The 18170-nt window shown below is 39.8% G+C and overlaps 1 protein-coding gene across 1 annotated transcript in view; it reads right to left on the bottom strand.

Annotated features, from left to right (window-relative positions):
* Nucleotides 1-18170, bottom strand: part of ANKFN1 (ankyrin repeat and fibronectin type III domain containing 1) — a 322342-nt gene that overhangs the window by 101508 nt on the left and 202664 nt on the right. Inside the window, exon 4 of the mRNA XM_023759604.1 lies at nt 15073-15207. Within this exon, the coding sequence (XP_023615372.1) occupies nt 15073-15207 (135 nt within the window). The remainder of the gene's footprint in view (nt 1-15072; nt 15208-18170) is intronic.

Genomic DNA, 18170 nt, shown 5'->3' with positions numbered 1-18170 from the left:
AATTACTGGCAGAAAGGAAATTACCTTCATTTACTATATGAACATATACATCTACATACAAACATATATATGACATGAGCCTCTACTTCACATCTTTTTGTCTCTATCTCACTTGGAGGAAGCATCTCAATTCTATAACCCAAGGAGTCTATTCAGTTCTTCTTGGGTATATGTAATTGGTTTTATTCTGTTTACCTCCTTCTAGATCAGCGGTTCTCAACCTGTGGGCCGCGACCCTTTGGGGGTTGAATGACCCTTTCACAGGGGTCGCCTAAGACCATCGGAAAACACATATAATTACATATTGTTTTTGTGATTAATCACTATGCTTTATGTTCAATTTGTAACAATGAAAATATATCCTGCATATCAGATATTTACATTACAATTCTTAACAGTAGCAAAATTACAGTTATGAAGTAGCAACAAAAATAATTTTATGGTTGGGGGTCACCACAACATGAGGAACTGTATTAAAGGGTCACAGCATTAGGAAGGTTGAGAACCACTGATCTAGAGCATGCTGCTGTCTTCCCACCATCTCCCTTCAAATCTTGTCCTTGAATTTTTATAGCCTTATGGATCCCACAATATAATAACATGTAGAACCTCTTTTATTGAACTGTTCACAGGACTAACTTTAATGATTCCCCAATTCCTACAGGATGAAATCTAAATTCTTTAGCCTCACATACACTGCTTCTCCCTCAAGCATCATCTCCTACTATACCTCTACATTTTATGTTTCAGTCTTTCTGACTTCTTAGGGTTTCCTAAGTAGTTTAAACTTTTTCCTACTTCTGGGTCTTTGTATGCACTATTTTGTACGTATTGGAATTCCGTCTGTGCTCAAATGGTCTCTCACATCCCCAGGCAAAACTATGTAATTCTTTACTCATTCACTTAGTATATACCTGTTATAACAAATATTTTCTTGTATTGCAACTTTTTTTGGCTTTCTGTCTCCTGACTAGTCTATATGCATCTCAAGAATAAGGATTGCCAAATATATTTTTTTATATCCCTAGCATCTAAAATGTGCCTTCCTCAGGGTAAAAGAAACATAATAAATATTAGGATATGAATTGTTACTCTTCCACCTACTATGTGAACTTGGGCAAGTTACTTAACATGTCTGAATCTCATTTTTATCATTTATAAAATAGGGATAATAATAACATCCACACATTATAGTTGTAAGGATTTGATGAGATAATGCATGTAAAGAGCTTAAAGCATAGGTAGTTCATGGCAGCTGTTATTTTTCTTATAGAAGATAATAGATACCTTAGAATGGTGGTTCTCAACCTTGGCCCCCTTTGACTCCCCCCGGAATCGTTTTAAAATCCTGATTTCTGGGCCTCATCCTCCGGAAATTCTGTTTCTTTGTTACTAATGCTGTGGTCTCACCCCATAACAAAGAAACAGAATTTCCGGAGGATGAGGCCCAGAAATCAAGATTTTAAAACGATTCCCAGGTGATTCTAATGTGCAGCCAAGGTTGAGAACTACTGCCTTTGAATAAATGAAGGCATATATGAGACTGTTACATATAATATACGAAGGGGATACCCAGAAAGCTAATTTCCTCCTCATGCCTCTGAATTGGGTTTCATGTCTACTAGCACCAACTAACCTTGATTAACTTACACTTTCACAAATGGAGGCCCATCTTCACTACATTGTTGAATGTCTTTAGGCACTTTTTATGTCTTGCTTGTGATTTCCTCCAACACAAAAAGACGTTCTAGTGCCTTCTAAGTTCTAAGGTGGCCAGACCTATTCAGAATTAGTCATGCCCAGTCTTGTTTAATAGTCTTATTTAAATTTGGGAGGATAATATAAAGCACTGTCTGTAGTGTATATGTATGTGTGAATGTGTTTTCATAAATCTTTAATCTTTTAATTTACACAAAAGCAAAAATGGAAAGAGTAGGTGATTTGACATCTTTCTTTTTCCATCTACAAGTCCTTTACTTTTGATTTAATAGCAACTATAGTTATACTTCTATATCTTTTTAGTCCTACAAAAATTCCAGGTTGATATAAGCTGGCTCACAAGGGGATTGCCTTAAACTCTTTCTTTCTGCCCTCTGTCTGTAGTCTTTCCCTTCAAAATTAATGCCCCAGTTAGTGCCATCTGTCTTGTCTGCATCGTTATCATTCCCAAAATAACACTACATTTTTTGTATCTGACACAGTGCCCAGGAGTCCAGTAAATAAGTTCTTTTCAATTGATCAGATTCCAGTTACTTGCTCTACAACTGATGACACCTACCCACTGGCCCCTTTTGTCTTTGCTCATGTCCCATCTGTTCTTTTTAGTCAAAATAGATTTACTTTCTCTGTCTCTTTGACTTCCTTATCATACTCCCCAGCTGTCCCTTCCAGGCTATCCTTCAGCATATTTTTATTCTTCTAGATGTTATCTATTATTATGTATTTTTCTTCCTCTATATTTAAAATTTTGTCTGATTAGAAATACTGAGAAAGACAATTTCCTATTATCTGTTCTCATAAACATGCATGCCCCTTTCAGCTAACTGTGCTCTTAAATTTTTACCTTCATGGAAAGGAACAAGCATTTGAGAAGCATTATAGCTTTGGTTCTGGTATTTGGCAGACCCAAGCGTGAATCCTGACATTATTATCTATAATCTATGTTACTTTGGACAGTCACATAAAAATGTAAATTATCTGAGTTTGTTTAATCATAGTAGCAACTCAATAAATAACAGCAATTATTAAAGTTATCCCAAATCTTTTTCCCAAACCAGAGACACCAAAGTATATTGCAACAATCTAAATAGCTTTCTTGTTTTAAACATTGTTTTGAAATTTGACTTTTTGTATTATACTATTTAGTTTTTATTTTGATAGAAAATATAAGTTTAAATATTTTAATACATGTGTTTTTAGTAACTTATAGTAAAATAGGAAGAGCAAGTAGAACTTCAAACTATTAAAGGGAAGAGAGGATTAAAGATGAAAATTGTAAAACAAAGAGGGATATAATAAGAAAACATAATAAATACACATGTAAAGTAAAGTAGTAGGGTTAAGATTAAATATATCTGTGAGCACAATACATTCACTTGGTTTACTTTTTCTAATAAAACTGTCAATTGAGATTTTTAAAAAGCCATTTACAAGTTATACACCTAAATAAATATGTCACAGAAAGATGATAAATAGAATAATAGTATGACAGTGGAAACAGCAAACTAAGGACCTCTAAAAATTTTCTCCTCCACAAAAGCAATGAGAACACTACCAAAATTGGTCAGAATTAACTTTTTCAGAACCATATAAATTAATAAAAATTTTGCAGCAGTCCAGGAAGTGTTTATTCAAGAAGAGTGGATAAATTCAGTAAGAACAGCAAGCTTAATGGCATTTTTACCTTGCTTAATTTCCATATTCCCCATCTCTGTGGTGGCCTTGAAGACCAACAGCCTATATTCATGGTAAAACAAAACAAAATTAAAAAAAAAAAAAAAGCCTGGCAGCCATTGGTGGTGCAGAATGGTGATGGAGTTCCTTCAAAACTCCATTTTCAGAGAATTGTCATTATTTGACCTGTTTGGAGGTTTCTTGGAAGACCGCACTCTCAAGGCTTTTCTTTATTTGCCCTGACTTTGAGCTTACCAAGTGCAAATAATCTTTTCCTCTGGATATCTGTCAAAAACAAACATCAGCAACTGTTTAACATCACAGCTGCCTGAGGTGATGGATAAGAATGGGGCAAACAATAGACTAACCAAAAAGCTTAAAGGAGAAGCTTAAACGTAATGTACATGAAAGACTTTGAAAAGCTCTGACACATTCCTGGGGCTCTATCAGACCTCATGCATGCCCAGGGTTGGGAGCATTCTCATGAAACACCTGAGAAAGTCCTAAGCTCTCATCTCTAGCTGACTTTGAGGCTCTGTGCAAGCACGAAGTGAAGGCTAAGGCAGAGATGTCAACTGCCTAATGAGTATTGAAGGTATGCCCACAAATGCACACAGAGCCCCTCTGCAATTACTGGGAGACTTCTTAGTTCCAGGCACTTAAGAATATTTTTGTTCAATCATTAGCTGACCACTAAACTAACCAAGAAGAGACTTAGTAGCCACATATGACAATAAATACAGACTTTACAGATACAGTTCTAAGAAAACATCACTAAACAATAAACTTTGAGGAAGGGGGATAATCTGATTTCTAGAGTTCCTGCATTATGTTATTTAAGATGTGTTTGCAACAATAACAACAACAAAGTAAGGCATGTGAAGAAACAAAACTATTTTCCATTCACAGAAAGTAAAGCAGTCAATAAGCAAGGCCAGATGCTGGATTTATTAGACAAAGACTAAGTTTCATATTTTAAATATTTTCAAGGAACTAAAGGAACCATGTCTAAAGAAACTAAGGAAATTATGAGAATGATATCAAACAAAATGTTCTAAAGAAACATGTTTCTTTTTTTTTCTTCTAAAGAGAAGGGGACAGATCTGTTGAATGAAAGTGGGCTGGTCTCTGCAACATGACTATAGGATCAGACTTTAGGATATAGTTAGCCAGGGAAAGATATTCTATAGAAAAGTTACTTCTAGTTTTATATTTTCTCTTTTTGCATCTTAATACTTTTTTTAATTCCCAGATCTTTAACTGAAGTCACGTTAAATGTTACGGCCTGCCAAACATTTAAGGAAGAAATAATACCAATTCTACACAAAGTCTTCCAAAAAGCTTCATTTTGAGGCTACCATTGCCCTGATAGCAAAGTTAAAAAAAAAAAAAAAAAAGACATTTCAAGAAAAAGCTATCACCCAATGTCTCTCATGAACAGAGGAAAAAAAATCTCAACAAAACGTTAGCAAATAAAATCAGCAATACACAAAAAGGATAGTATGTCATGATCAAGCATGGTTTACTCCAGGAAAGCAAGGTTGGTTTAATATTCAAACATCCATTGATGTAATTCACTACATTAACATAGTAAAGGAAAAAAATATGGATATCTTAATAGATACAGAAAAGCAGCATTTGACAGTATTCAACATCCAATCATGATTTTTAAAAAAACTTGCAGAAATAAAAGGGATCTCCTCCACCTGATAAAGGAAATCTGCAGAAAGTTATAGTCAACACTGTATTTAATGATTAAAGACCAAATGCTTCCTTTTGGGTCAGATTCAAGGCCAAAATGCCCACTCCTACCTTTTCTATTGTACTGGGTGAAAGGGCGAAGGCTACGCCCTCCATCTTGCCCCAGGGTAAGGGCTACGTCCTCCATCTTACCTTGGCCACATGCTTGGCAAGAAGGTTCTTCCCGGAAGTCTAAGACTCTGCTAGCCACACCCAGGAACAAGACATCAACTTGCGCCTGGCCAATCACAGTCCTTTCTCCTCCCCTTCCAACCCCCCCTTTATAACCCGTCTCAAGGCGGGGTTCTGTCTCTCAGCCACTTGGCCTGCCGTTGTGTCAGTGAGTCTGGTGGACGGGAGCCGAGCTAGCTCGAAATACAGATTCTTATGCTTTTGCATCGATTGGCTGGCTCCCTGATGTGGTTTCTTGGGAATCTTGAAATCTGGGCATAACACTAGGCATTTAGCCAGTGAAATAAGGCAAGCAAAATAAAGGAGTATAGATTGGAAAGAAAGAAGCAAGACAGTTTTTATTTGCAGGTACCAGGAAAGTTTCGTAGAATAATTTAAATCTTCTTAGGAATAAATACAAAATATATGCAAACCACATATACTTAAAATTACATGACATTAATGAGTGAATTTAAATAATACCTAAATAAATAGATATACCTTGTTCATGCATTGGATCAAAAGAATTAGTATTATTAACATTCAAAAAAGAATTAAAACCTATCCTCCTCAGACTATTCCAAAAAATTCAAGAGGAAGGCACACTTCCAAGCTCTTTCTATGAAGCCAGCATCACCCTAATCCCAAAACCAGGTAAAGACACCACAAAGAATGAATTACAGGCCAATATCCCTGATGAACATAGATGCTAAAATCCTCAACAAAATTCTAGCAAATTGGATCCAGCATTACATTAGAAAGATCATACACCATGACCAAGTGGGATTTATTCCGGGGATGCAAGGATGGTGGTACAATATCCACAAATAATAAATGTGATACATCACATAAACAAATTGAGACAAAAATCACATCAATTGATGCAGAAAAATCATTTGACAAAACCAACACCCATTCCTGATAAAACCTCTCAGCAAAATGGGAATAGAGGGATCATACTGAGGAGGAAACTGGTCCTGCAAGGTGTGTCAGGCCATAGAAACTGTGAACAATGAACTGCCCTGGGGGGAGGGGGAAGGGTTGTTATACTGGTGCCAGGACAGACCATCTGATGTGGCCAGACACCTGGGGGCCTTCCTGCAGGGCTGAAGGGGGCAGGGGGCAAATCTGCAAGACAAAGACCCCAGCGGGATATATATAGACAGGCTCTCTGAATGTTTCTTCCCTCTGATTTGGAAATGATTCCCTCAGTTCAATAGTGTTAATAAATGGGGTCCCTCCCTTTCTCTAGGAAGCGTGCTTGGTATTTCTTGGTCTTCTGTAACAATACTTCAACATAATAACATGACATTAGTGAGTGAATTTAAAGCCTTATATGACAAACCTACAGCCAACATCATACTCAATGGGCAAAAACTAAAACCATTTCCCCTAAGAACAGGAACAAGACAGGAATGCCCATTTTTACCACTCCTGTTCGACATAGTACTGGAAGTGCTAGCCATAGTGATCAGACCAGAAGGAGAAATGAAAAGGCATCCAAACTGGAAAAGAAGAAGTGAAACTGCCATTATTTGCAGGTGACATGATGTTGTACATAGAAAATACTGAAGACTCCATCAAAGAACCCGCAAGACTTAATAACTGAATTTGGCAATGTAGCAGGATACAAAATCAACACCCAGAAATCTATGGCTTTTTTATATACCATAATGAACTCACAGAAAGAGAAACTTAAAAAAAAAATCTCATTTACCATTGCAACAAAAAACTTAAGATAACTAGGAATAAACTTAACTAAGGAGGTAAAAAACAACAACCCTGTACTTGGAAAACTACAGGGCGTGGAAAAAAAGAGAAGAAGACATAAACAAATGAAAGAATATACTGTGTTCATGGCTTGGTAGAATCAACATCATTAAAATGTCCATACTACCCAAAGCAATTTATAGATTCAATGTAATCCCCATTAAAATACCAACGGCATATTTCACAGACCTACTAGTACAGTGATGGCAAACCTATGACATGCGTGTCAGAGGTGACACGTGAACTCATTTTTTTGGTTGATTTTTCTTTGTTAAATGGCATTTAAATATATAAAATAAATATCAAAAATATAAGTCTTTGTTTTACTATGGTTGCAAATATCAAAAAATTTCTATATGTGACACGGCACCAGAGTTAAGTTAGGGTTTTTCAAAATCCTGACACGCCGAGCTCAAAAGGTTCGCCATCACTGTACTAGTAGAACAAACTCTCCAAAAATTCATATGTAATAAAAAAAAGACCCCGAATAGCAGCAGCAATACTGAGAAAGAAGAACAAAGTTGGAGGGATCACAATACCAGATGTCAAGCTATATTACAAAGCAACTGTTCTCAAAACTGCCTGGTACTGGCACAAAAACAGACATATAGACCAATGGAACAGAACAGAGAACCCAGAAATTGACCCAAGCCATTATGCTCAATTAATATTTGACAAAGGAGGCAAGAGCATACAATGGAGTCAAGACAGTCTCTTCAATACATGGTGTTGGGAAAATTGGACAGATACATGCAAAAAAATGAAACTAGACCACCGACTTACACCATACACAAAAATAAACTAAAAATAGATAAAGTACTTAAACATAAGATGGGAAACCATAAAAATCTTAGAAGAATCCATAGGCAGCAAAATATCAGACAAATGTCATAGCAATATCTTTACTGAGTCAGCTCCTAGGACTGGAAACTAAGGACAAAATACACAAATGGGACTACATCAAAATAAAAAGCTTCTGCACAGCAAAAAAACCCATCAACAAAACAACAAGAAAGCCCACTGCATGGGGGAACATATTTGCCAATGTTATATCTGACAAGAGTTTAATCTCCAAAATTTATAGGGAACTCATACAACTTAACAAAAGGAAGATAAACAATCCAATCAAAAAATGGCAAAGGACCTAAATAGATACTTCGGAAAGTGGACATATAGAAGACCAAGAGACATATGAAAACATGCTCAAAGTCGTTAATTATCTGAGAGATGCAAATCAAAATGACAATGAGGTACCATCTCACACCTGTCATAATGGCTATCATCAACAAAGGACAAGTGCTGACGAGGATGTGGAGAAAGAGGAACCCTCATTCACTGCTGGTGAGAATGCAGACCGGTACAGCTACTGTGGAGAACAGTATGGAGTTTCCTCAAAAAATTAAAAATGGAACTCCCATTTGACCCAGTAATCCCACTTCTAGGAGTATATCCCAAGGAATCAGAAACCAATCAGATAGGATATATGCACCCCTATGTTCATAGCAGCATAATTTACAATAGCTAAGATTTAGAAACAGCCTAAGTGCCCATCAGCAGATGAGTGGATTAAAAAGTAGTGGTACATCTATGAAATGGAATACTATGCTGCTGTAAAAAAGAAGGGACTCTTGCCATTTGCAACAGCATGGTTGGACCTGGAGAGCATTATGCTAAGCGAAAGAAGCCAATTGGAGAAAGATAAATATCACATGATCTCACTCATTTGTGGAATATAATGAACAAAATAAACTGATGAACAAAAATAGATCCAGAGACACAGAAGCATCAAACAGACCTTCCAACCTCAGAGGGAAGGTGGGATGGGGGGAGCAGTAAGAGAGCAACCAGCGGACTTGTATGCATACATATAAGCATAACCCATGGACAGACACAGTGGGGCAGGGGGTGAGGGCATGTTCTGGGGGGTGGGAGTGGCCTGGGAGAGGTCAATGGGGGAAAAAAGGAGACATATGTAATGCTTTAAACAATAAAGAATTAAAAAAAAAAAACTAGTATTGTTAAGTTGTTAATTCTTCCAAATTGAGCTATAGAGTCAATGCAATTTCAATAGAAATTCTAGCAGGATTTTAAAAAATAAGCTGATTCTAAAATTTTTATAAAAATAGGAAGGATCTGCCCTAACCGGTTTGGCTCAGTGGATAGAGCGTTGGCCTGCGGACTGAAAGGTCCCAGGTTCGATTCCGGTGAAGGGCATGTACCTTGGTTGCAGCCACATCTCCAGTAGGAGGTGTGCAGGAGGCAGCTGATCGATGTTTCTCTCTCATCAATGTTTCTAACTCGCCCTCTCCCTTCCTCTCTGTAAAAAAACCAATAAAATATATTTTTTTAAAAATAGGAAGGATTTAAAATTTTTAGTCAAAACAACTTTGGAAAAAAAAGAACAAAGTTGGAAGACTTACATTACCTAATTTCAAGAGCAGCTTTAAAGTTATAGAGATCAAGACGTGCTATATTGGTGTAAAGGTAACAATAGAGATAAAGACAATGACATAAAGTTGGATGAATGAAACAGACAGGAGCCCAGAGATAGCCTGCACATAGATAATCAGTTGTTGACAGAGGTGTCAAGGTAATTCAATAGGGAAAAATAAATATTTCAACAAGTAGTGCTGGAACATTAGGCTATTTATATGCACCCCCCCCCCAAAAAAAAACCCTCAACCACTACTTTACATCATTTATAAAAATTTCAAATGAAAATAACTGCAAAAGCTAAAACTATACAACTTCTAGAAAAAACATAGCAGAATATCTTTGTGAACTTGAATAAGAATGATTTCTTAGAGGAGGCACAAAAAGCATAAACTATAAAATAAATAGATAAATAAGACTTTACGAAAATTAAATATTTTCTTCTTTGATTACCCTGTTGGAGAACCTTGAATACACCTGGAGCCAAGCTGTAAGGAAAGCGTGATAGTATCCTGGAGCAGCGGTCGCCAACCTTTCAGACCTCACAGACCACCAGTGGTCCACAGACATGGACCACTGGTTGGCGACCGCTGTCCTGGAGAATCCAGGTCCAAAATGGCAACATAACCTGTGGAGAGTGGAGCCTCCTCATGTTTACTTCAAAACCACCTGGTCCCCAGGCCTTGACTGCTTTATCAGGTAGAAAGAAAGCCTTGGTTGCTGCCCTCATCCTTTCTCCTAATACCATCAGCTGTTCAAGTGAGGGGCGTGTTCTGGCATGGCCTCCATCATGATTGTGGTGACAGTAGCTCTGACCCAGCCAGACCCATGGAGGGAGGCTCCCCTTCACTGATGGCTACCCTGAGGGACTGGGTAACATGATCTAGAAATGGGAAAAACTGGACCAACAAGAGACAGGAGACTGAAAGTAGCCAAGAGGTAATTCTTCATTCCTCTCCTGTGGACTATTTTGAGGGCTTCTTGGAAGCAATCACATACGGACAACCAGATCTGTTTGCTTGTGAACCCTTGCTAATTCATTGCACTTCAGCCTATACTTATTTTTTCTCCTTCCTTGACTCATTTCCCCTTTTCCTTAACTCCTGATGCCCTGAAGTTGTATCTCCCTATAACCAATAGAACATTCGCAATCAGCTTTGCCTCTGGCTTTGTTTTCACAGGCTAAGATAAATCTATTTTACAAAGAAGGAAACTGAGGTCCAGGGGGATTAGGTAACTTGTCCAAGATCCTATAGGTGGTAAATAGATGAGGCAGGATTTGAACTCTGACTTCAAAGCCCATGCTCTCAGCAACTCTGATGTTATTCTGCCTGAGGGTCTGGCTGCCTGTCAGTTTCTTCTTCTAGACCTTGATTCTGAAGACAAGATCTTGCCCTCATGAGTTCTGGCATGTCCAAGGTCCTGTTTCATAGAGATTACTTGGGGAACATTCTTGTTGCATTTGTACTGTGGAACACGATCTGAGCCAGTTTGGAGGAGGAGCCATTGTAAGACAAAGCATATTAGAAACAGGAGATCTAGGCACTTCTGACAGCTGGGTAGACAGATACATTCAGCGAAGGGGACATTCTGACTGGGACAAGATTGCTCTTCAGGCTGTGGTGCGAACTAGGCACCTTCAGACTTCAACCTGCCTGTGACTACACAGAAAAGAAAGCATGACTCTTCCCTCTAACTCCCCACCTGCTGTTAATATGACAGATATGTCTTTCATTGCTAGAGGGTGGCCAATGCTATTACACTGATGATATACAACAGGTGGAAGCATCCTTTCAGGTTCCTGTGCATTTAAAAATACTATGTATTCAGTGACAATTTTTGAAAAGTCACTGTGACTTCACAGCAAGAAGACTGGATTTTGAAGTTTCAAAGCATGTTTATGAGGAAGAAAGTAGAAAGACAATATCGACTTTATAGTTCAATAAACTCTTTGTAACTTACGTATCTTATGATAGACCCTGGGGATTCAAAGGTGAATGAGATAGGATTTCTCATAGTTTGCCAGGACTGAGGGATCTCCCAGAATGCAGAACTTACAGTGCGAAAACTGGAAAGTGCTGAGCAAATTGAAACAAATTGATTACCCAACCTTGCCCCAAGGAGCTCATAGGATAAAAGGGACTCTGGAGGCAGGCTTGCCTGCTCCTCGGGCCGGCCCTGTGCTGGGCAGCCGCCATCCGAGACTTGCCTGCGCCTTGGGCTGGCCCTTGGGGACTGAGGGGACTGGGGGACTGTGGAGGGAGGTGGGTCCGGCCTTGCTGCATGCCTGCCGCCCTCGTGGGGCTGAGGGGACCGGGCACCGCCATCTTTGAAGGCATGGCAGTCAATTGGCATATTCCCTCCTTATTGGCTGTGGGCGCCACCATCGTTTGCGATGGTGTGAGGTTCCATTAGCATATTCCCTCTTTATTAGATAGGATAATAATATAGACTTCCACCAGTTCACAAAAGGGAAGCACCAGGAACTTTAAGTAAAATCTGAGATACTCATTTTCAGATAATTACTCTGATAGCACCTGGTGGGTTATTTGAAGGGGAGGTGGGTATAGTGCAGCCGTGGGCAAACTACGGCCCGCGGGCCGGATCCGGCCCGTTTGAAATGAATAAAACTAAAAAAAAAAAAGACCGTACCCTTTTATGTAATGATGTTTACTTTGAATTTGTATTAGTTCACACAAACACTCCATCCATGCTTTTGTTCCGGCCCTCCGGTCCAGTTTAAGAACCCATTGTGGCCCTCGAGTCAAAAAGTTTGCCCACCCCTGGTATAGTGGAACCAGTGATGTTTCAACCAAGTATGAAGCTCTTGAAAAAGTCCCTGTGACTTCAAATGCAGCATATGACAATGGGGATAGAGAGGGCGGAACAGATTTTTAAAAATGAAAGAAGCAAAAAGGACCACATTTGGCTAGTGATTGGATGGAGGGGCTAAAGGAGTCAGGAAACCTGAAAATAACTTCTGTGAGCTTTGCTTGGTTGACAGGTGTATAATGTTCCACCAATAATTGAAAGGTATAAAAAAAAGAAGGAATATAGGAGGAAGAGAGGATTTAAAAGGGGAAAGATAGTTCAGCTTTCCCTAGTGTGACTCTCAAGGGTCTAGAGCAGCCGTGGGCAAACTACGGCCCTCGGGCCGGATCCGGCCCGTTTGAAATGAATAAAACTAAAAAAAAAAAAAAAAAGACCGTACCCTTTTATGTAATGATGTTTACTTTGAATTTATATTAGTTCACACAGACACTCCATCCATGCTTTTGTTCCGGCCCTCCGGTCCAGTTTAAGAACCCATTGTGGCCCTCAAGTCAAAAAGTTTGCCCACCCCTGGTCTAGAGGAAATTTAGATGGTATGGTCTAATACAAGCATTCCATAAAAAGAAGGAATTTGCTTGTTCTAAAAGCTACTTAGTTTTCTGATTAAGAGTGAAACAATTATGAGGGTAGTTCTTGGAGAAAGTTATGAAATAAATAGGAAGCAATAGAATTCATATAATATTAATGCAACATCCTTTGGGTTTCTGCTGAGATGGAAACATTTTAATATATTCATTTATGGTAAGGCATAAGTGGCTTAATTATTCTTTCTCCTAAGAATATTTGTACTTTATAAAAGACAGCAGTACTTAACTGAATTCCTGATAAAAGAATTTCTTCCTCTCTCTCTCTGAAATGAGCTGCCTAGAACTCTTCAAATCGTAGTGCATTTATATCTGTAATTCCATGTATTAGGGTATGGGGGTAATTTGAACAACTGAAAGTAGTCATAAGTTCTATACATGAATTCTACTTATTCATGAACTAACCCCCCCAGATATTTGCATGTTTGTTTCAAAACATTTAAGATCTTTTGGATCTTGGCATCATGAGGACAGAAAATCAGTTATTATTGATCAATATTGAAAAATTATTTACATGACTTATTTATTTGAATTTGAAGCTATTTTAATGCTATTTCCCAGCTCTGTTCTCCCCTTCTAATCCCATAAGTGTGATCATGCTCTCTTCAGTGTGCTGTATATCCCTTGCACGGGGAAGGGGCATACCTCTCCTCTTCCCCACATACCCACTCAGCTGTGGGTTTCTGATGCAAGGTCTCAGTGTATATACAATGGTCTTGGTTATCTGTTGCACCCTTTAACAAGAAAGCTTTTAAGAAGCATCTCATGGATACATTAATTGAGCTTAGCATGTCTTCTTTGAAACTATTAGGAATGGGAGGAATGGAGGTCTAGGGAGAGTAAAACCATTTTCCAAAGACATAGGCTGCTATCCTGACATCTCTAGCCACTAGAAAACTCTATCTCCTTCCTGTTAGAATGTCAGAGCATGGGAGAATTATCCTGCTCTTGTGATGGAGTGGTCTGAGGATACTTTCTACTAGGCAAAACGTCACCCATCTCTCATATTTCCTAACTTTGGTTTTTATTTAGAGAAGCATGCTGCTCACTGTTCCAACATCATCCATCTTTGTCAGCACCCAAGACCACAACTTCATCCTAATGGCCAGTGATATATTGCAGATAGAGTGCACCAAAGACATTAAACCATGTATGACATTTATATGGACTCTGAGCCCACCAGAGATGGATTGATGCTGCCAATAAAGTCTTGTAGTAGCCAAGCAAACAAAAGACTAAGGAGACGTGGTGGTGGTGGTGGTGGTAGGAAAGCAATAGCTTTCTCCATTCAGTCTCCCCTCTATAGAGGTTGGCTTACATCTGACTTAGGAAATGAAGAGGACGAAGTGAAAATAGAGGTTTGGGGGGCCCCAAATAGGAAAAAACAACCTTGATTATCAGTGGTACTTCTAACAGCCCTGGCTGGGCTAATGACCAACACAGGTAACGGGACACTTGGAACAACCCACTTCGAACCTAGTGCACACTAGCTACCATATATCTTCATGGAACGAAGAAAGGATTTAAGGAACATGGGTGCAGAAGTGCAGTGGGTCAAGGGAGCGTTGGCATGCAGCATGTGCACTGTGTCCCTTTGGCAGGTATCCTCAACATCACAATCATTATGTCATATATGGGCACACTGACCCAGAATGGACAGAAGGCTGTCTTCTACTCTGTCCAGGCTTCAAGCTGCATTAAAGATGGCAATATGTCTGGGTTTGTACCCACGATTACCAGCATGATAGGATCCATCTTTACCTGATCCAACAGGTATTTTGTAGGTACTTGGGCACCCGCTTAGAAAATGATCTTATGCAACGAAAGAGTAATTTATTTTTCATAGCTAATGCTAATCAGTTATGCAAGCACATAATGTCTTTAAGCTTGCTGCAAACAAAATGTTCGGTGATCAGAAGTGGGGGCTTTCCCACCCCCACCCTTGCCTCTCCACATGGACGTGTGTGCAGTGTTATGGACTATTCTGTATGTGCTCGTGTGCATTCTTCATGGACCACCTGCAGCTAAGTTCAGAAGATGCAATTTTTTATATCAGGAAACCGCAGCAACACATACACATTAAAAATTAACCAGTGACTAAGAAAGCCCCACATTCACACGGAGAAAGACAACAATAAATTTGACTTACCAGTTTAGGTTGTTCGAGGCAGCAGAGGAGCAAGTTGCTGGTGATTGTCCAGTGCTTTCATTCAATAAATCACATTGACTTTGCCTTCTCCTGTGGCTCAGCCTCTGCACAAAGCAAGCGAACCTCCTTCCTATTCTGTGTAAGGAATAAAATGTGAACAGGATCACTACAGGCAAGAGCTGAAGTCCATGATCACTAAGCTACTCTTAATGCGAAATGAAAGAGCAAATGATGCACAGAGAGGAGGGGAGAGGGAGACAGCTTGCCTCAGAAACTGAATGTATTTCGTGACTGCAGTCTCGGGAAGGCTTGATTTCTCAAGCTCTTGTGCATGTAGTAAAAGGATGCCATGCCTTCAGTGTGTCTTAGCCTATTGTATCTGGGAGGTCCTTTAGGAACAGAACGCAGGGACAACAAGCTTCATGGCAAATAAGACTGAGTAGGAACCGGCTGTCACTCAAGGATGAGCTGTGGGGCAGCAAGGCAGCCAGTTAGCTTTGCACTACATCAATTGCAGGGAAAGAAATACCGGCTGGCTTTTAAGAGCCTGTCCAGCAATCGGACTGCAAGTGATCTGCAGCTCTCCGGGGCCAGTCACCCCCGTACTCCCACAGCTGACGGACTAGAAGCACCCAGGTGGCAGCCACACCCCCACCTCAAAGCCCCTGTGCAATCCTTGACCAGTTTCCACAGAAGCAAGGGACAACTTAAGAAAGCTCCCAATCCCATCCGGGCTAATCAACCAAGCTCAACCTTTTGTTGGAGCAGGTTCTGAGAAAGTAGTCTGCAGACAGGGGGCAGAGGACATGGAGAGTCTCAGTCTTAGGAGGAAGATTCCAGTGCTTCCTACAGGCGAGCCACCTATGGGTGCACCTGGCTCCTTTCACAGCAGCATGCTTTACATGACTAAAAAGACAGAATGAATTTCCTAGAAAGCCGCTAATGTAGACAGTTTTTTATGTTTCTCTCTGAAGTAAAATGGCAAGAGACCTTCACAGGCTGCTTATTGTGTTAGGGAGACATTGCAGATTGAGAGCACATATGAATACTCCCCCCCCACACACACACACGTCCCTAGCAACAGCTTTAAGACTCTTTCTAAAGCTCTGTTCAGATCGTCTCTCTCTGCCAAATGAAAGCTTAGCTGCTGGGATGACTTCAGAAATAATTTTGGGCCCTTCTACTAGGTAGTGACTCTGGGCTGTTATTTATATCTGGAGCGGAATCAACTCCCCAACTTTGAATGTGACTCTGTGGGTAATCAGTCTCTTGGTTATAAACAGGAGGGTGGAGTATTCATCTTTGTCCTGGTTAACTAATTAGAATCCTGGAAATGGCATGCTGTATTCCTGAACATCTCCCCTTTTCTAGGGATAGCAGCTCACCTGGCAGCCCACTGGTCCCCGCCAGGTGCTGTTTTGGAATCTGAGCAAGACTGAGTGATTCCTAAAACCCCGTGTTCAAAGGAAGAGCTCAGTTTAGCTTTTCACAAGGGTCTTACTTTTCTTTCCCATTAACATCTTCTGGAACATTTTTTCTCTCTCTTTCTCTCCTTGGACTTATTTGTTCAGCATTGCTACAAATGATCAAATTTGGGACTATTCATGCCCTTGAGTTTCAGAAGGCTGTTTTTTCCCCCTCCATCAAGGGTTAAGGAGGAGTCAGGCTACACTTTCTCAGCTTAGCCTAAATGATCACCAGGTAACACTTTATCCTCATCTGTAAAAAACCTTTGACTTTAATGCTGATTTACTTAAAAGCCATCTGCTGGGGTAAGGCAGGTGACTGAGTAATTCTTCTAAGGTAAGGGGCAGCCTGACAGGGGTCAGGAGTTCATTATGTTCTGCAAACCTAAGGGGACGATGCTCCCTGTAATTGCTTGTTGGAGCAAATGCTGAAGTCTGAGTCATTATAAAAGCCCTCATCCCTTGCAAAGGAGATCCATCCATTCATGCATCCATCCATTTATTCATCCACTCCTCAGCAGACATTAAGTACTAGTATTTATTAGGTTAGATACACTGAGCCAAATATTTTAATGTTACCAAAAGCCTATTGATGAAATATAAACTCTATGATATATTCTAGCAAAATTCTTTATAACCTGGTTCTGCCTACCTCTTGCCTAATTTCTTGCCGCCCCTTTTACTTAACCTTCATGCTGTCTCTTTGAATGACTTTCAGTTCCTTGGATACACCATACTCTCCTAACTCTAGATTTCTGCATATGAGATTCTTCTTTCTGAATGCTCTGTCCCTTTTGTCTAACTAACTCATGTGCAGCCTTGGAGTCTTGGCTTAAACATCACCTCTCAGGGATATTTTCCTAGACCTTGGGCTGTGATGTTCCCTGCTTTTTGGCCCTACAGCACCTTATACCCTCCCGTCATTATTTTGTTGCAACAAAATACTGTAAGAGTTTTTTGACACTGTAAGAGTTCAAGTGCAAAGTCCCTCATTCACAGCTCTGTTTCCAGTGCCTCTCAGAGTTCCTGGCACACAGAACGCATTCAATAAATATTTAATGACTGTTTTGTTGAAGTGCTTAGCATGTATTTGCTGAATGAACCAACCATCTCAAAGAATAAATGGGGTCTGAGAATTGAAAGGAACCCTAAAGTTCACTGAGTACATCTAATTTCTCTTGCCAAGTGGCCATCCATTGGAGGCTTGCCTGGCCTGATTATTCCTTCTTGACTAACCATACTGATTACACTTGCTTGTCGCCTACCTCCCAGCACTTTTACAGCATGTTCTTGCTTTTTGTTCTCCAGCTGTTTCCTGGAGTCTGTCTCATTTCTTACTGACTGATTTTCTCCACAATCTCTAGCATAAGCCTGCAATTATTTGATGCTTGATTCATTCGACAGCAAACATTTGAACAGGGAGTTAAGTGATCAGAGACTTGCTTTAGGAAGATTACTCGTATTAGGGAAAGATGGGTTCATTGGCCAGACGGAGACAGGACTCTAATAATGACCAGAGCAGAGATAGGATTTAAAAGCAGCCTTGCCTTTTCTTCCCCTCTACTCCTCCCCCATCACCCCACCCTCCATATCATAACACCAGTGTTCTCCTTTGGAACACTGAGAATGTTT

The sequence above is a fragment of the Myotis lucifugus genome, unplaced genomic scaffold (assembly GCF_000147115.1).
Source record: "Myotis lucifugus unplaced genomic scaffold, Myoluc2.0 scaffold_158, whole genome shotgun sequence".
Classification (NCBI taxonomy): Eukaryota; Metazoa; Chordata; class Mammalia; order Chiroptera; family Vespertilionidae; genus Myotis; species Myotis lucifugus.
The sequence above is the reverse complement of the archived record's forward strand: the minus strand, read 5'-3'. Positions and strand labels throughout refer to the sequence as shown.